This window comes from Macrotis lagotis, chromosome 1, assembly GCF_037893015.1.
Source record: "Macrotis lagotis isolate mMagLag1 chromosome 1, bilby.v1.9.chrom.fasta, whole genome shotgun sequence".
Taxonomy (NCBI): domain Eukaryota; kingdom Metazoa; phylum Chordata; class Mammalia; order Peramelemorphia; family Peramelidae; genus Macrotis; species Macrotis lagotis.
This window is the reverse complement of record NC_133658.1, coordinates 698156127-698176857: the sequence shown is the minus strand read 5'-3', so window position 1 is coordinate 698176857 and position 20731 is coordinate 698156127. Positions and strand designations below refer to the sequence as shown.

Below are 20731 nucleotides of genomic sequence, written 5' to 3'. Positions count from 1 at the left end.
TAAAAAAAATCCTATTTGAAATAATTAACAAATTCATCAAAGTAGCAGGAGATAAAATGAACCCACATAAATAATCAACATTTCTATATATGAACAACAAAGACCAAAAGCAAGAGAGAAATTCCATTTAAATTCCATGTATGGATAACATTCAATACTTGGGAATACACTTCCTAAGACAAACCCAGAAACTGCATGAACACAATTATAAAGTACTTCTCACCCAAATAAAGTCAGACCTGAATAATTGGGAAAATTTCAATTGTTCATGATTACGTTGAGATAAGATAATAAAAATGACAATTCTGCCCAAATTAAATTACTTATTCAATGCCATACCAATCATACAAAATGACTATTTTACTGAGCTTGAAAAAAATAGTATCAAAATTCATCTGGAGCAAGAAAAGATCAAAAATAGAAAGGGTACTGAAGAAAAACAAACTAAAGGAAGGTAGTCTAGCTCTACCAAATCTAAAATTATACTATAAAACAGTATTCATCAAACTGTCTGGGAGTGGTTAAGAAATAGAGTAATCTCAGTGGATTAGAATAGATTCAAAAGAATAAGTAGTAAATGCCTACTGTAATCTACTATTTGAAAAACACAAAGACATTAGCTTCTGGGATAAGACACTATTTGACAAAAAATTGTTGGAAAAAATTGGACAATAATATGACAAAAACTAGGCAAAGACCTACATCTCACACCCTTTATCAAAATAAGGTTAATTTGTGTACAGGATTTAGACATTGAGGGTAATACCATAGATAAATGATAGAACAAAAAATACTCTATCAGATCTATGGAAAGGGGACAAATTTATGACCAAACAAGTAATAAAGTACATTATAATCTGCAAAATGAATGATTTTTGACTATATTAAATTTGTACAATAGAATCATAATGCAGTCAAAATCAGAAGGGAAGTAGTAAGTTGGGAAACAATCTTCACAACTTGAAGTTCTGATATAGGTCTCATTTCTAAAATAATAAGATTGCATCAAATTTATAAGGTTACAAGTCATTCTCCAATTGATAAATGTTCAAAGAATATGAATAGAAAATTTTCAAATGAAATTAAAGCTATATTCAACTATATGAAAAAATTCTCCAATTCTCCATTATTGATTAGAGAAATGCAAGTTAAAACAATTCTGAGGTATTACTTCACACTCTCAGATTAGCTAAAATGAGAAAAAGGGAAAATGATCAATGTTGGAGAGGTTGTGGGAGGATTTGGACATTAATGCAAGTTCCAACCTTTCTGGAAGTATGCTCAATAAAACTGTTTATTCCCTTTGATTCAGCAATTCCAGTTATAGGTCTTTATCTAGAAGAAATCACAAAAAATGGGAAAAGTCCCACATGTTCCAAAATATTCTAGAAATTGAGGGGATGTCCATCAATTGGGGAATGACTTAAATTATGGTACATGAATACTAGGGAATATTAAGCATGGGATGAGTTACAGAATCTGATGCTGAGTGAAAGGAACAGAACCAAGAGAACAATGAACACATTAATGACAAATTATGAGATGATCAACCTTGATGGAAGCTCTTCTCTCAGCAGTTCAGAAAGGTAGGACAACTGTATTAGACCAATCATGGATAATGCTAACCCCATCCAGAGGAAGAAAACAAAAATCAAAATAAATAAAATAAAACAAAAACCCTTGGAATTTGATAAACACTTTATAAAAAATATCTCTTAAGTATCCCTTTCTCTTAATCTTAATTCCTCATACTGAAAATGACTAATCTGTAAACAAGTTTATCACAAATATGTATGTTCAATGCTAACCTGACTGCTGCTGATTGGAGGGGGGATGAGAACGGAGAATGAAAGAAAATTTTGTAACTTAAAAATACACATTTGGAAAAAAACTAAAGCTATTGTGGCTTGTGTTTGGAAAAACAATTCAAAATTAAAAAAATAAGGATATCCTATCTTTATTGCTTTCCTTATATTCTGACATATTTCCATTTATATAGGCCTGATTAAATGGAATTGGGGATACTTTTACTAAGAATTCAAGGATCATAAGTAATATTAACAGCATGAAAAAAGTTCAAAAAAAAAAGATAGGGACAGAAATAGTCCTCCTAATATAAACTCTTAAAACACATTAAGATTTGAAATATAACTCTTTAATTAGATTTTACAAAAATTTGGAAAATAATGTTGAATTTATCAAGAATACTTAAGACATGAATTAATATTCACTATTGTAATCACTTTACCCACTCAAACTTTATATTATGGCTTGAAATATCAGTTAATAAAGGTGTGAAGCTATGGCAACTAGTTAGATATTTAAAACCAATCATTTATGGCTTTAGTCAATTTTTTAAAAGTCTCAAATATGCACTCTTAAAAATTTCCATGACAATGGAATTTTTCTAACCTTTTCAAAAATCTTCAAATTTAAGACTTTCAGTGGCTTGCGAATGCATTTGTTAAAAATAATAAAGTTCAACTTTTCCTGACTGGTTCAAATTAGTAGCTTATTAACTTTAGGGAAAATCGAAATTTACTTACTGAATGTCAACAAAAACTAAATGGAGCTGTTGGTAAAGTGGAAAAGGATTAACTTGATTTAGTAAGCATAGACAGAAAAGGTCTTTCTACCCTTTTGGATCTATGTATTTTGAAGTACAGTTTTTCAATTAAGAGGGTATTAAAGCTAGGTAATTATTAAGTGTCTGAGACCGGATTTGAACCCAGGTACTCCTGACTCTGAGACTGGTTCTTTATCCACTATGCCACCTATCTGCCCCAATATACTCATTCATATTGCTGATCAAGAAGAAAGTTTATGTGGTTGTTAAAAATATTGCAAATCTTATAATTATATATATATTTAATGTATATAACAGTACAATCATATAATTATATAATTTATAAGTAAATATGTGCATGTTGGATGGTGCTCAAAAACTTTTACTTGTAGGGATGAGAAATCAAATTTTTGGAGAACATTACCTAAGAGATTACAGCTAAGAATTTTTTTAATATAAGAGAAAAAGAGCTTTTCTTACCATGAACTAAAAAGTATCCCCTATTTTATGCATGAGTGTATATATATATATAATCTTTTTGAAACCAATAGAAATTTGATTGCTGAGAAAAATATTTTCAACATTTTTTATTGAGCTTTAAAATATACAGTTATGATGATTTCATAAGAAGGAATACTTCTGGCAGAATTGCACTTGAAAGACTCACTTTGCATAAAAGAATACAAATATATAAATCCTTGTAAATGTACAGGAATAAAATAAGTTAATTTCTTAGTGGATTGGATGAATGTTCTTTACAGAATATTGGTAAATATATATTAATTTTTTAAATTTACAAAGTGATTTCTAAAAAAAAGGCAAATCTTGTGAGGTAGATCACATAATTAAACATCTCTATTTTCCAGATAAGGAAAAAGTACCTCAAAGGAGTTAAATGTAATAGTTATAGTGATAGAAACTTGGACTTGGACTCAGTCTGAATCTCCTGACTTGAAGTCTCTTTTCCTATAATATCATGATGTCTTAGCAAGTTTAGCTTTTTAAAGATAAATTCATTGTTTTCCTTTCAAAAAGGTCTCTACATAAGGACTCAATTTAAGTCTTTCTCAGGAATCATTAAAAGACATTTTGACAAATTTTGCAGGTTAATTCCCTTGTTCATTTTTCTTAATTTGAATACCTACAGAGAGAACTGAGATCTTTTCAACTTGGAAGGGAAAAGAGATGGCTAATTAAAAAAATAATAATACAAGACTAATATAGATTCCTACTTACTTTAGTTAATTCATTTGATTCATTATGTTTTCTCTGATATCTTTCATTAACACATTTGCTTGAAATCTACATGTTTCAGAGTAGTAACACTTACTTTCATTGTCCCATGGTATTTCAGTGATATTTCCCTCTCCTCGAGGCCATCGCAGACATTTCTGCCTCAATTTGCCCATAAATAGTTGCATCCCCATGACAGCAAAGACACTCAAGCAAAACATAATCAGTATCACTGTCTGAGAAAATATCTTCAGTGATCGAGTCAGTGTGCCTACAACAGATCTTGCACCTAAATTTAGGAGAGACAAAGTAGCAATGCTTGGATGAAATAAAACATCAGAGTGTATCCATCATACAATTTCTTATCTTTTAGAAAAGATGTCAATGTTTTAAATCAATATAAAACCATGAAAACACTGTTTAGCTCTCAGTGAAAGTTTCAGCTCATTGTTTAAATTAACCTGTTTATTGTTCGTATTACTAGTCCATGTTTCCTGGTGGCAAACTGCTTCCTTAAAAACTAGCTTAAATGTTCAAATTAATGAGCTGATAGTCAAGAATTCCTCATATAAAGAGGAATCATTCATTTAACTGGTTAATGAATAAAAATAGATCATCTATTAATGGGATATTGGGGGAGTAAAAAGAAAATGCAAAGTTGTAATTCCTGAAAAATGTTTTCAATTAAGATTTACTGGTATTCACAAAAAAATCAAGATTTTAAAATTTTGAAAGATTACTTCACATACTTTATTTTCTTTCAGCCTTTCAACAATGATGTATTTCAGGGATCTTCTTTACAGGTAAGGAGAACAAGCCTCAGGGAGTATATAATGACTCTCTGATAATGATGACCGCACAACTAGTAAGGGTCAGAAATAGAATCTGAACCCAGATCTTCCTGAGTCCATGTGTAGTATTCTTTCCATTATGCTAATCATATTACAAACCACTTCTGTGCTCCTTCAGACAATTTTTCCTCACATTGGTGATAAAAAATACTATTAAGAATTCAACTTTTCTAGTAGATTGAAATGTCCCATTTTTCACTAATCAACACTATTCATTATTATTTTGAATCAGTAGAATACGTCTCTATATTTTAAATCAAATACCTTATATATAAAATTAAAAATTCATACTTTGAAGTTTTTTAGGTTGATTGTGATTAGAAAGTCAATTTTAAATATGTAAAGAATAATTTCCCATTTAAAATATGTCAAACTACAATTCATACTTTTTGCACAAACAGCTATCAAATAATAAGGATCGTGATAAAAATGAACCCCTCATCATCTATTTTTCTCATACCCTACACCCAAAAATCAAAGTCACTAAAAAAATTTCAGAGGTTTCAATTTCAGAGCTGGAAGGTACATTAAATGTCACCTAAGCTACACAGAAATTACAAATAACTGGCCTTAGGTTTGAATTCAAGACCTTCATTTCAAATAAAAACTCTGTCATTTTATTATGCTTCGTTATTCAGCTCTTTTACTCTAACAATCTACTAATGTTTAATCTCGTTATTCCTTATAAAACTGGTATCTATTCTGAATGTACAATAAAAATATTGAACATTATGGCTCAAATCTCAAAGGAATAGCTATAAATTGAAGTACCCAAAATGTCACAAGAAGACAGAGCACTGAACTTAGGAGTTAGGAAGACCTGAATTAGAATCCTTTCAAGACCTGGCCTATCATTTGGCTTTTGTGAGCATCAGTTCTTCATCTGTCAAATTTTGAACACCAAATAGTATCTATATATCTAAATTCATCACTCTCTGATTCTAACAAGGCAGTTGAGGGGCATAGGGTGGATTGCCCAATCTGGAGACAGAAAGACTCATTCTTGTGAGTTCAAATCTAGTGTGAGATTCTTACTAGGTGTGATCCTGGCCCACTGTTTGACTCAATTTCCTCACCTATATAATTAACTGGAAAAGGAAATGGCAAAAATTCCAATTATCTTTGTCAAGAAAATCCCAAATGGGGGTCAAAAAAAGTTAGAAACAATTGAACAACTAAAATTTCCTGACATTTAATACAGTGTGTCAATTGATAGAACTCTTACTTGCAGTAAGAAAGATGGCACACTAAAATACCATCTTTTCCTCCATTCTGAACACATACAGTGAGGGAAATAAAGATGCAAATAGTTCATGCCAATCATTTCTTACCTATAGTTAGAGAAATAGCTTTCACAATTCTTAATAAAGAGAAAATTCCAAGAGCTGAATCATTGATCAGATTTACAAAGAGGCAAAGATACCTGTAGAATTAAATTAGAGTTGTACAAAATTTAGACATCTTCAAAAGCACCTTGTAGCATTATTTAACAGGCTTTTAATGACGTTTTAAAGTTAGCAGACTTTTATCTTCAGGCATTTTGTTTTAAATATACTAGAATAAAATCTAATTTTAACAGAAAGGAAATAGACAGAATCCCACATTTATTTGGAAGGGATCTCTGTGTCCAGTTAGACCAAGAAATGAATTAAAAACCACTTATATGAGAACTAACCTTTGGAAACAATTAGTGAGGGGAGACTCATTACTTTTAGAGGTCTTTCTAAATTTTCATCTACTGTTCCTCCTTCCACCCTCTGAAGTCAAGAATAAAAAATCCCATAAATCCTATCCCTCTTCAACAGGTCAACCCTTGAAATATTTCAAAATAATTGTCATTTTTTACAGAATTTGCCCATCTCTTACCCTCCCTCCCCCCAATTGCTAGGTTCTTGCTGTTAGAGCATAATGCAAAAGAGAAGTAACTTTGGATTTGGAGTTACATTATAAAGCTTCATGCAAAGATTGACTTAATATTAATTGAAATGGGTCAAAAAACAAATCACAAAATCAATAATTTCATCCAAGACAGTGAGGATAATGAGACACCCTAAAATTTGTGGGATGCAGCCAAAGCAGGCTTTAGGGGAAATTTTATATCTCTAAATACTTACGTGAATAACAGAGAGAAAGAAGAGAGCAATAAATTAGGCATGCAACTACAAAAGCTAGGAAAAGAACAAATGAAAAATTACCAATTAAATACAAATAAAAAATACTGAAAATTAAAGATTAATAAAATTTAAATTAAGAAACAATTGAACTAATAAATAAAACTAAAAGTTGATTTTTATGGATAAAACCCTTTAAAGTAGATAAACCTTAGGTTAATTTGTTTTTACAAAAAAGAAACCAAATTAGCAGTATCAAAAATGAAAAAGTGAATTTACCACCAATGAGGAGGAAATTAAAGTAATAATTTAGAGCTATTTTGCTGAGCTACATGGAAATAAATCTGATACTTATAAATAAATTTAACTAAAATAAATATGAATAAATAAATATAAATAAAAAGTGATACTTATAAATACCTACAAAAATATAAATTAGCCAGATTAACTGAAAAAGAAATAAAATAATTAACATAATTTCAGAAAAAAGAAATTGAGCAGACCAACAATGAATTTCCTAAGAAAAATGGATTCAGATGGATTCAAAAGTGAATTCTACCAAACATTTAAAGAACAATTAATGCCATTCCTATATACCCTGTCTGAAAAAATAGCAGTTTTGCTCATTTCTTTCTATGACACCAATATGATACTGACCCCTAAATAAGGATGAGTCAAAACAGAGAAAGAAAATTATAGAACAATTTCCCTAATGAATATTGATTTGAAAATAAAAATGTAGCAAAGAGAAAACAGAAATTTATCCCTATGGTAGGCCTCTATGATCAGGTAGCAGGGATGGTTCAATATTAGGAAATCAATCAACATAATTAATCTTATCAATAACAAAATAACAGAATTCAGAGGATCATCTCAATAGATGCTGAAAAAAAGCTTTTAACAAGATACAGGTAGATACCTGGGGCAGCTATGTGGTACAGTGAATAGAGCAATGGCCCTAGAGTCAGGAGGATCTGAGTTCAAAGTAGGCCCCAGCTACTTAATGAACTAGTTGTGTGACCTTGGGCAAGTCAAGCTTTGTAAAAAACAAAAAATACTAATAATAACATAAAATAAAAAAGTAAAGTACCTGCAGAAAACATAAAATACTTGGGAGTCTACCTACCAAAACAAGGTCAGAAACTATATGAGCATAATTACAAAACACTTTCATACAAACCAAGTCACATCTAAACAACTGTCAAAATGTTCATTGCTAATGGGTAGGTTGAGTTAATATAATAAATATGACAATTTTATCCAAAACAAATTACTCATTAGTGCCATCCCAATAAGATTAACAAGAAATAATTTTTATATAAAAAAATAGCAACAATTCAACTGGAAGAACAAAGGGTCAAGAATATCAAGGGAATTAATGAAAAATATATAAAAAAATGGCTGTATAGCCTTACCAGATCTAAAACTATATTATAATGTAATAGTCATCAAAACTATCTGGTACTAGCTAAGAAATAGAGAGGTTTATCAGTGAGATATATTAGGTACAAAAGAAACTAGTAAATGACTATGGTAATCTACTGTTTGATGAATCCAAAGATTCTAGCTTCTGGGATAAAAATTCACTGTTTGACAAAACCTGCTGGGAAAATCATATAATAGTATGGCAGAAACTAGACATAGGATAATATCCCAAACCCTATACCAAGATAAGGCCAAATTTGCTACATAATTAAGACATAAAGGGTTATATCATATGTCAACTAGGAAAACAAGGAATATTTTGTCTGTCAGAACTATAGAGAGGGGAGGAGTTTATAGAGTTCGAGAATGTTTTAAAGTGCAAAATGGATAATTTTGATCAAATTAAATTTAAAAGCTTTTACAGAAATAAAACCAATGCAACCAAGATTAGAAGGAATGCAGAAAACTGGGAAACAATTTTTTCAGCTAGTGTTTCTGATAAAAGACTCAATTCTAAAATATATAAGGAACTGAGTCAAATTGGAGTATGACCAGTCATACTACAATTGATATAATGTCAAAAGTTATAAATAGGTAGTTTTCAGATGAAGAAATTAAAATTATAGTCATATACAAAATCTATAAATCATTATTGATTAGAAAAATGCAAATTAAAACAATTCTGAGGTACCTCCTATGAGATTGGTTAAAATGACAAAGAAGGAAAATGACTAAAAAGGAACATATCTGATGTTGGAGGTGTTGCAGGAAAAGTGGGACACTAAAGCACTATTGGTAGAGTTGTGAACTTATCTAAACCTTCTGAAGAGCAATTTAAAGTGTACTCAAAAGTCAATAAAATCATGCATTCCTTTGAACCAAGCAATACCACTACTAAGTCTGTATCCCAAGGAGATCATAAAAAAAGGAGTGGGAAGATCCACATGTAAAACAGATATTTATAGCAGCTCTTTTTGTAATGGCAAAGAATTGGAATGCCTATCAATTGGGGAATGGGTGAACAAATTGTGGTGAAAATGAATGTGATAGAATGCTATTATTCATAAAAAATCACGAGTACTTCAGAAAAGGTGGGAAAAATTTGCTTGATCTGATGCTGAGTGAAATCAGCAGAAGCAGGAAAACATTGTACACATTAGCATTTACATTGTATGATGATCAATTATGATGGCCCTGGGTCCTCTAAGCAATACAATGATCAATGACAATTCTAAAAGACTTGTGATGGAAAATGCAATCCACAAAAAAATAAATAAATAAAATAAAAACTGGAGTCTGAATGCAGACTAAATAAGATTATTTCACGGTTCAAAACTGGTATTGTGTTTTTTTCTTTTTTCATGCTTTTTTCCATTTAGTTTTGATACTTCTTTCTCAACTTATATATATATATATATATATATATATATATATATATATATATATATATATATATATGATTACTCACTTTTCTAGGAACTGTCTAGGGATGGAAGGGAGATAGAGAAAACATGGAACTTAAAATGTTAGAAAAGGTGAATGTTGAAAACTATCTTTGCATGTAATTAGAAAAATAAAGTAAAATAACATTTATAAATTAAAAAAAAAGAATTCCAGACTTGGTTCTAACTTTAGGACATTGACCAAATTCATTCAGTTTCGCTAGGTGTGTTTATTCAATCTATAAAATGGTTACAACACAGAAACTATTGGGTGATGATCAAATGATTTCCTTTATAACGTGGAGCACTATGTGAATGCATTATTATTGTTGCTAATACTACATAATAATTCTCATATATCCAATTTTTTACTATATTTTACCTAAGGATATAATGGAAAACCATCAGGTACTCTGAAGAATTTAAAAGAGGTAGCTAGTTAGCACAGTGAATAGATCCCTAGTTCTAGAGTTAAAAGGACCTGAGTCCAAATTTGGCCTTAGGTCCTTGTCCAAATGCAGCCTCAGACACTTGATACTAGCTGTGTGACTGAGCAAGTCACTTAAGACTATTTGTCCTACCAAAAAAAAGGGAAATAAATAAAAAACAACTTTGAAAAATTCTAAAAAAAATCAATATGCCAGCTTCAAGAGGTAGTACTGTGCAGTGAAAGAGATATGTTGTTAGACTATGGGCTCTTCAACTTGCTACTTGAATGACTTTCAGTAAGTAATTTCACCTCCCTGAGGCTCAATTTCCTCATCTGAAAAGTGAGAGGCTGGGGCTACACAATCTCTCAGATTCCTTCAAGCTCAAAATACAATGACCTTACAGTTATCCATATTATGTTATTGAAGGGAGGGGTAATGGTGGTGGGTGACAGTAAATATAGTTTTAGTTTCCTATATAAGTATGGTGTTTGTAAAAGAAAAGCTACCAGTGTATAGTATATTAATGTTTATAACTACATGTATTATTATATTGATTAGTATAAAATAGGTATTTAAATGCATGTTGCTTACTCACTTGTTATCATGCAATCCTTAAAACAATCCTATAAACTGAGTACTATAATAAAACACATTTTATATATTAGGAAACAAATCCTGGCAGAAGATATATGACTTGGCCAGGACTATCATCTAGTAAGTATTTGTTTCAGGATTTAAGCTTAGGTCTCCTGAGACCAAGTCCACTGTTCTATCCATCACAGTAAAATGAATGCCCTATATACACACTGCAATTTTTCTTATGAATAGATGAAATATAAATAAAATAAAGCCCATTATTATATTAGTTGGCAAGATAAAAAAAATTACTATATCTTCATCACAGCTAAAATGAAAAGCTTTGACAAACAAAAATGGAAAGCATGCATTTTTCAAAACAATACAAAACAGTTGGTTTAAATGAATTAAGTCCAGTATAAATATACTTAAATTATGAAATTCTAGAATATTTGTTAATGCTTAAGAAAGGTGAACTAAAAAAAGGACCAGTAGGTTGAGAATTAGGAGCTCAGTGCTAATTGCTTCCTGGATTCTTATCCCATTTTCTCAAGTCAACTTGGACAATTCACAGATCACATATTAATTTCCCTAGCTTTAAAAATGTAAAAAAAACCCTAAATCTTCTATGTATTATAGAAATATCTTATCCAGAGTCTGAGGACTAAAGTTGACAATAAATATATCATTTGAAGTTTGTTAAATGAATCAAATGGAAAATTAGGGTTTGAACATTAAGGTTCATGTAATTCTTGAAGAAAAATCCCAAACCTTCAAATGCTTTTCTTTTTTTTTTATCATATTGTTTATTTAAAATGAATCTTACTTACGCCATTATAAGAATAGGGATATCAAACCAACTCCAGGGATCATTTAGGAATGTGAAAGGTCCAATGACAAAGCCTCTTGCCAAGATTTTTACAAGTATTTCAAAGGTGTATAGTCCAATAAAAGGTAACCTAAAATCAAGTATCCACAAGTATGTTAGTTGGAAGAATGACATATCTACAATCGTGAAATAAATTTGTGAAAGCTAGTGCAATACTCTATAATAAATGAGTGTCTTAGAAAGATCAAAGGCAGAATTTTAAAGTAATTGTATTTTGGTATTAGCATCTTCTCCATTACTACCATAGCAATAATTGAAATAATATATAAAAGGAAAGGCAATGCTTAGGGCATTTTATGTTCCTTGGGAAAGAACAAAAATCAAAATTTAAAAAAAGGCAAATGAAGGGAAAGATGCACGCATAACAAATTACACTGTTGATAGAATAAAATACTGGTAAAGTTGCTCAAAACATCGCTAGGTAGCACCCCAGTCATTAATGTGAACAGAATTAGGAATATGGGTAAGGAGTTCCTCTCTCATAAAAATATGGAAGAAATTATAGCTTACTAGGCAAGTCACTAATTTTCCTGTAAAAGCACCAATTTTACCTCTCAGGGGGGTAGAGTCAAGATGGTGAAGGACTCCCTTGCATTCTCTCTCAAACCCTTCAAAATACCTTTAAATAATGCTCTTAAACAAATTCTGGAATAGAAGAACTTCCAAAAGAATGTGAAATAATCTAACCAAAGACAAATTTGAAGGTCAACAAAAAATGTTTGTCACAATGGATGAGAATGTAGCACAGACCAGTGTAGGCATTCACAACACAGCCCAACATGAGCAATGCAAAAGTCGACCTTGGGAATCATTGAATCAGCAGTGGCAGCTGTTTCCTGTAGAATTCTAAACCTACAGAAAATAAGGGTAGGTGTCAAAAACTGGTCAGAATGAGATTAAAATGGTCTCTTTATTGGCACTGGGAGCAGGACTCTATTACTTTATCCATAGTTGAATCTGGGTGGCAGGTCCAGCATGAGGAGGAGTACTATCATAGCAGAGTCTCTTAGCTTCAGTGAAGCAGGGACCTTCATCATAGTTCTTGGGCATAAAAGAGTGCTTTTGTACTCTCACAGACCAGAACACAGGCCAGGAGATACTAAATACATCTCCTCTTTTGACCTTACCACCTTGTACCAAAAATTTGTAGGTCCATAGAAGTATCTGGGAAAACAGTTGTACAAAATCCTGGAAAGTTAGGGACAATGTGTTCCCAACCCCAGAAGAAGAACCTCATTTTATCAAAAGAATTAAATATCAAGAAAAAAGGCTGAAAATGAGCCAACAGAAAAATTCTGACTATAGAAAGTTCTACAGTGACAATGAAGATCAAAAGTAACACTCAGAAGAAGACAACAAAGTAAAATTCCTGCATTGAAAGTCTCAAAGAAAAATATGAATTCTGGCTATGGAAGAACTCAAAAAGAATTTTAAAACTCAAGCAAGATGATGAAAAAATTGGGAAGGGAGATAAAACTGATACAAGAAAATCATGGGAGGAAAAGTCAATAGCTTAATAAAAGAGGCACAAAAAGTTCTGAAGAAAATAACATTTTAAAGATGAATATAAGTCCAAAAACAAAGATAAATATATCCAAATGGTAAAAAAAAAAAAAAGAATACAAAAAATCCAATGAGGAGAAGAGTGACTTGAAAAGAATTGGTCAAATGGAAAAAAAGATATAAAAATTCACTGAAGAAAAATAACTCCTTGAAAAGTAGAATTGATCAAGTAGAAGCTAATAACTTGGGGTGGCTAGGTGGCACAGTGGATAGAACACTGACCCTGGAGTGAGGAGTACCTGAGTTCAAATCCGGTCTCAGACACACAATAATTACTTAGCTGTGTGGCCTTGGGCAAGCTTAGCCCCATTTGTGTTGAAAATAAACCTAAAAAAATTAAAAAAGAAGCTAATAACTTTATGAAACTTCAAGAAGTAAAACCAAAAGAATCAAAAAATAGAAGATAATAGGGAATATCTCACTGGAAAAAAATGACCTAGAAAGTAGAGCCAAGACAGATAATTTTAAAATTATTGACTACCTGAAACCATGACTAAAAAAAGAACTTTTATATTTAAGTGATTATCAAGGAAACTGTCTTGATATTCTGGAAATAGGGAATAAAATAGAAATAGATATGAACTATTTACTATGTCAAGAAAGGGACACCCCCGCCCCCAAGATGAAAACGCCCAGGAATAGTCTAGCCAAATTCCAGAGCTTCCAGTTCAAATAGAAAATATTGCAAGCAGCCAGAAAGCAACAATTCAAGTATCAAGGTGCCATAGTCAGAAAAGCACAAGATTTAACAGCTTTTACATTAAAGGATCCAAGGTATTGTAATAGGAAATCCTGGAGGGTAGAGAACCTAGGGTTAGAAACAAGAATCACCCAACCATCAAAACTAAGTATAATCCTTCAGGGGAAAAAAAGTGGATATAAAGCATTTTTGATAAAAAATAAAAGACTAGAGCTGAACAGAAAATTTGTATTTCAAATACAAAACTCGAATTGTTAAAAGGTTAAAAAAATGAAAATTATAAGCTTAAATTATTTACATTCCTACATAGGAAAATGATTCTTGGAACTCAAGAATTTTCTCATTATTAGCACAGTTAGAAGGAATATACATACATACATATATACATATATATATATATATATATATATATATATATATATATATATATATACAGAGGGCTTGTGTGAGTTGAATATGAATAGAAATCTAAAAAAAATAAAATTAGGGGATGAGATAAAGTAATGCCCTGGGAAAAAGGGAAAGGGAGAAGGAGAATGGGGTAAATTATTTTGCATAAAAGAGATAAGAAAAAGCTTTAACAGGAAGCTGGGGGAGCTGGTGGGAAATGCTTGAATCTAACTCTCATCAGAATTGGTTCAAAGAGGGAATAGCATGCATAGTCAATTGGCTAGAGAAATCTATTTAACCCTATAGGAAAATAGAAGAGGAAAGGAATAAGAGAAGGGGATTTACAGAAAGGCAAGCATATTTGGGAGGATGGAGTTGAAACAAAACACTTTTGAGGAATAACAGTGAAATAAGAGAGAGGAATAAATTTGGGAAATAGGATGGAGGGAAATACATTTAACAATTTTTGAAAATAGCTTCTTTTGAAAAAAATTCTTCATTTTTAAACTATATGTCATTTTTCAGTCATGACCAACATTTGAAGACCCCCACCAAATATTTTCTGGGCAAAGATATTAGAACGCTTTGCCATTTCCTTTTCCAACAGATTAAGGCAATCAATGACTTGCTCAGAGTCAAACAGCAATTCATATCTCAACTATAAATATAAAGAATTGAGTAAAATTTACAAAAATAAGAGCCAGTACCCAATTGAAAAATGATCAATAGATTAAAATAGTATCAGATGAAGTAATCAGATCTAGCTATAGCCATGGGGGGGAAAGTGCTTTAAATCACTATTGATGAGAAATCCAAAGTAAAACAGTACTGAGGTACTACCTCAAACCTATTACTTTCACTCATAGAACAATAAAGGAAAATTACAAAAATTGGAGGGGATGTGGGAAAATTAAGAAACTAATGCATTGTTGGTGGAGTTGTGAACTGATTCAAACATTATGTAGAACAATTTGGAGCTATATCCAAAGGTCTATAAAATCTTACATATGCAATGGCTCCATGAGGTTTGTATCTTAAAAGACATACAAAAGAAAGAAAGAATATGTGTGTGTGTGTGTGTGTGTGTGTGTGTGTGTGTGTGTGTTTATATAAATTCTTTTCTGGTGATAAAAATTGGAAGTTGAGGGGATGTACATCTATTGGAGAATGGTTGAACAATGTGTGATATATGATTGTGGTGGAATACTATTCTGTTGTATGAAATGATAAGCAAGATATTGTCAAAAATACCTGGAAATACTTACATGAAGTGATACAGAATGAAATGAGTAGAACCAGGAGAACAACACACACACAGTAAAAGCAATATTGTAAGAAGATAAACTGTGAAAGCAATTCAATGATCCAAGAACTCTGAAGGATTTAAGATGAAAAATACTATTCATCCCTAAAGAAAGAACTGATAGTTTATGGATATAGATTTTTTCCCCTTGGGTTTACTATAGTTTTCTTCTATAACATGACTTACATGGAAATTTGTTTTGCAAGACTATATGTATAGCCTATATCAAATTGCTGGTCTTCTCAATGAAAGCTATAGGGAGAAAGGGAAGGAGAGAGGCAATGTGGAACTCAGAAATTGTTTTATGTTTTTTGTTTTTAAGATTTTATTTATTTTGAGTTTTACAATTTTCCCCCAATCTTCGTTCCCCCTCCACAGAAGGCAGTCTGTTAGTCTTTACATTGTTTCCATGGTATACATTGTTCTAAGTTGAATGTGATGAGAGAGAAATCATATCCTTAAAGAAGAAAAATAAAGTATAAGAGCAGAATTATATAATAAACATTTTTTTCTAAATTAACGTTAATAAACTTCAAACTCCATGATTTTTTCTCTGGATACAGATGGTATTCTCCATTGCAGATACCCTCAAATTATCCATGATTTTTGCACTGAAATGGAATGTGCAAGTCCATCAAGGTTGGTCGCCCCACCCCCCATGTTGCTGTTAGGGTGTACAATGTTTTTCTGGTTCTGCTCATCTCACTCAGCATCAGTTCATGCAAATACTTCCAGGCTTCCCTGAATTCCCATCCCTTCTGGTTTCTAATAGAACAATAGTGTGGAACTCAGAATTTTTTTAAAAATGTTAAAAATTGCTTTGAATATGATTGGGAAATATAAAATAATAAGGTTTTTTCATGTTTCTGAAAGTGAAAATGCAGCAATTCAACTAGATCACAAGGAAAATAGAAACACAGAAAATAGAAGTATTGGCAAATTTATATAAGGGAAAGGAATCTGTGGATCCATTTACAACATGCAACTTTAAATTATATTTTGCCAACTTACTTTAGAGTCTTTGCCCAGGTTGGAGATGTACGCATTGTCAAGAATAAGCAATTGATAATAAAAGTGCCCATAATAAACATGTTGAATAGAGTAAGCGAGAATCAAGGAAAATAAAATGATAAATTTTGCTACAGATTTCCTATAAATGTTCTCAGTACATTTATCCAAAAACTGGCAGTCTATAGCTTCTTACTTTAAAGAATTACTAAATCACATACAAAAATTATTTTCTCTCAGTTTTCAGTCATTGATACTGTTTTTCAAGTTGACCACTAGCATACCTATTTATCAGATCAGTATATCTTCCTGATTATCATGAGAGTTATAATTACTACCATTTATTTAGCACTCTGAGATTTGAAAAGTACTTTGCAGATATTTTTTTTTTATCTTCACAACAAATCTAGGGATAAGTCCTATTATTTCCATTTTATAAATGATTAATTAAAGCAATCAGTGGTTAGATGACTTGGCCAGGGTCACATAGATGGTGTCTAAGACTGAATCCATTTTATCCTATCACTAAGTCCAGTACCTAATACATTACAATTCTTAACTACCTTTTGTGTTTTCCTACCCAATTAATGGGAAATTATAATGAATTAAAATGGGAGATTTTTTAGATGTAAAAAAGCAACATTTGGATGATGAAAAAGTTGTATTTCTTTAACATTATTATTGTTATTTTATTAAAGCAGCAACTTTGTCAATGAGCCCCTAGAAAAGGATATAAGTTTACTAGAACCTTAATAGATAGTCTTCTAATCAGATTGCAAGGAGTTAAAATGTATAATGCTGGAGTGGCATTGAATCTGAAGATCGTTTTCCTTTCATTCAATACTAAGAAAGTCTGCAGAAGGAAAGATAGAGAATGAAATTAAAACAATTTAATCATTTTTAACATATCCATTTTTTAGTCTGCATTGATCATTGTTGTTGTCATTTTTCAGTCAGTACCAACATTTCATGACCCCACTAAATATTTTCTGGGCAAAGATATTAGAATGTTATGCCATTTCCTTCTCCAACAGATTAAGTCAATCAATGACTTGTCCAGAGTCAAAGAGCAAGTAAGTGTCTAAGACAAGGCTTGAACCCAATCCCAGTGTTCTATCCACTAAGCCACTTACCTGTCTCTAATAGCTGTTTTGGATCAAATTAAATAAATATGGGCATATACTGCACTTTGTAGCTGAAAAAATATTTGCAAAGGTAGATTAATAAGAGTTTATAACTAGAAAATTATTTAAAGAACATCAAATCTATTACTGTCCTAAGACAATATCATATAAGGTCATGAAAAGTTGGTCATAACTGAAATGACAGTACAAAAAAAAATCTGTTACTCAGTCTGAAGGTAAAGCAATATATGTCTTGGAAAAAAGAATTAAGGATATTAAAACTTGAAAAGATAAAATAATAAATTTGTTCAAGTATTTAAAGATCTGTGTCATTTAGTATAGGCTCTAGACTGGTTTTGCTTGACCACAGAAGGCATAATTAAGAATAAGGAGAGTAAATTTTAGAGATGAACTTAAGTTTGATAGAATTAATATGTCCCTAGAAATCAAAACTGCCCCAAAATGTAATGGGTTAACTCGCTTATATATGGATACTCCTCAGGATTAAATCAACTAGATCATCTTAAAGATCTCTTCCACCTTAGAGACTGGGAATTATGAAAAGCTTTCTAACAATTATAGCTATCAGAAACTGAATTAGACTGTCTCTGTAGGTTGAAATTTCCTGCATACAGATGTGGAATGATCATAGGATCATAAGTTTAGAGTTTTTTCTGTATAGGTTATACATAGGTCTCATTTTTGCAGCTGAGAAGTTAGAATCTCAGATAATTTAAATGAGAAAGGTTGTCAATGTCTCAGAGTAAGATTGAACCCAGACCTTTTTGACTTTAAATCTAGCAATCAGCTATACTCTCTACTATATCAAGATAAGCATCTGTGATAAGCTATATCACAACATATATAAAATATAAAATATAAAGAAGTCTTTGGAGATTGTCCAGATAAATAATTAGAGGATCACACATTTTCTGTCTAAAAAGCACATCAGAGGTCATTTTAATTACATGCCTCATTTTTAAATTTGAGGAATTTGAGGAAAATGAGGTACATAGATATTAAATGATGTGTTCAAGGGAACTGTGGGAATAAGTTGAAGAACCAGAATTTAAAATTAGGCACATTTCACAGGAAACAGGATATAAGCATCAGCTTGAGTTACCACTAGACAAAGCAGATTTTTAAAAAGGTCAGTTGCAACCTTCACCATCCTTTACACTTTAAAAGCACAGAAGTCAAGACTTCAATTACAAAAGTGATTTTGATTAAATATAACAATAGAAGATTGTTATAAGTTAAATATTTACAATGTTATTCAGTATATTTGTCAAATACAATCATACTTCAATTCAAACATTTTCATACATTAAAGATAGAATAGAAACATTTTCCTTATAGCTTAAAGAAATGCTTACATTTTTATCCTTGTAGTATGGATCTAATTCTTCCAAGGGTTCTGACAGCATCTCTGGAGGAACATTTCCATAAATAAATGACAGCTTTTTACCGGCTTCTAAGTCACTCCTTGGTTCCAATGCCTCTTCCTCCTCATCACCCTTTCTATCAGTTTTATGTTCTTTAGCAAGAGATTTTCTGGTGAAAAAACTGAGGTTGCTGGGTTTTGCCATCTTTTATTTGGTAAAATTTTAATTTTTCTTCACTTCTTAGATGATATTCCTATTTTTTAAAAAAAGGAAACAGGGAGAGACTTTTTGCTATAACTAAAGATTAAAATATTTAAGTGATCAAAAATGCTATGAAATTCCAATTTTTAACCAAGATTAGTAATTGAAAGAAGGGTGAATGCTTTATTTTGAGAAAATAAAAGTTGACAGTAAACAATGTAAATTAAGAATCTATACATTCCAGTGATTTGTCTTTCAATTCTTGCCAGTAGCTTCATTTCAGTTTGATAATTACTATGCATCTGTTTAGATATTATAAAATATGGATGCCACTTTTTTCCCCACTTTTCAATGTGGTTTTAAAGGTACTATTATGTTTCTATCTGCTAGGTTTTTAAAATATTTTGCTATTAATATTCTTGAGCAGATTATAACTTTTTCCAAGCTAAAGATCAATGATTATGTCATACTTTTTAAAAATTCCATACTAGTCTTTTTGTTAATACTACTAAATTCATTAAATTAGGTTTGGCATGGGGATTCTAAGTGTCTCCACGTGGTCTTCCCTTGCCTCCAATCTTTCCTCATCCATGCTACATACAATTGCTAAAATAATAATTTTCAAATGTTTTCATAATGAAAATCTGTCTTTCACTTCCAGAAAAGAACCCCAATATTTTCCTCATTTCCCTCTCATTATTTCTTTCTTTCAATCCCTATGCATCTCTTGGGGACACAGTAGTGTGCATTGCCTGATTGATCTCCCTTCACGACTCAGCCCAGTTTCTGACATTTCAAAGAATTATCCCTGGAAATTTCCATTTAATTACTACTTCTTCCTTTGAGGCAAGTTTCTTCCATTTAATGAAATTTGTTTTGACATAATTAGGGTAGGTATTATTAAGTGTATTCATAGAAGAGTCTTAATATTTGTCTAATGGAATATTTGCTTACGAGTAAAAATGCATTTTGATGAGTTCGCCAGGAAATATCCAGAAATTTAGAAAGGGATTTTAAAGTCCATGTAGTAAAATCCACACCTAAAAAGTAATCAAACATTGAGACATTTTTTTTAAAAAAATTCTCAATGAGTAGAATCTACTATTTTTTGAAAGACCCCATTCTATTTGATATGGCACTTTCCTCATTCAAAACTAAATTTGGGGGGTGGCTAGGTGACATTAATGGGGTGGTTAGGTGGCACAGTGGATAGAGCACCAGCCCTGGAGTCAGGAGTACCTGAGTTCAAATCTGGCCCCAGACACTTAATAATTACCTAGCTGTGCGGCCTTGGGCAAGCCACTTAACTCCATTGCCTAGCAAAAACCTAAAAAATAAAAAAAAAGACTAAATTTGCCTCAAATTATTTTCTTTGTTAATGGGGTGATTCCAGTTCAGTGAGTACATTAAATCAAGATATAACTGCGGTATAAAAAACAAATAGTATCAATAGCGTTTTTAAAAAAAATAACATTTACTAGCAAGTGGGTCCTTTTGTTACTTAAGATTACTTTCAGTCATGAATAGCAATAC

General features: G+C 31.3%; 1 protein-coding gene across 1 annotated transcript in view; it reads right to left on the bottom strand.

Moving 5' to 3' along the window:
* LOC141507801 (sodium channel protein type 9 subunit alpha-like) overlaps nt 1–20731 on the bottom strand; it is a 158059-nt gene that overhangs the window by 80873 nt on the left and 56455 nt on the right. The window contains exons 2-8 of the mRNA XM_074215793.1: nt 18989–19250; nt 17223–17341; nt 16492–16581; nt 11466–11594; nt 6765–6818; nt 5982–6073; nt 3897–4088 (exon numbers count right to left, since the gene is read on the bottom strand). Coding sequence (XP_074071894.1) covers nt 3897–4088; nt 5982–6073; nt 6765–6818; nt 11466–11594; nt 16492–16581; nt 17223–17341; nt 18989–19201 — 889 coding nt within the window. The 5' untranslated portion in view covers nt 19202–19250. The remainder of the gene's footprint in view (nt 1–3896; nt 4089–5981; nt 6074–6764; nt 6819–11465; nt 11595–16491; nt 16582–17222; nt 17342–18988; nt 19251–20731) is intronic.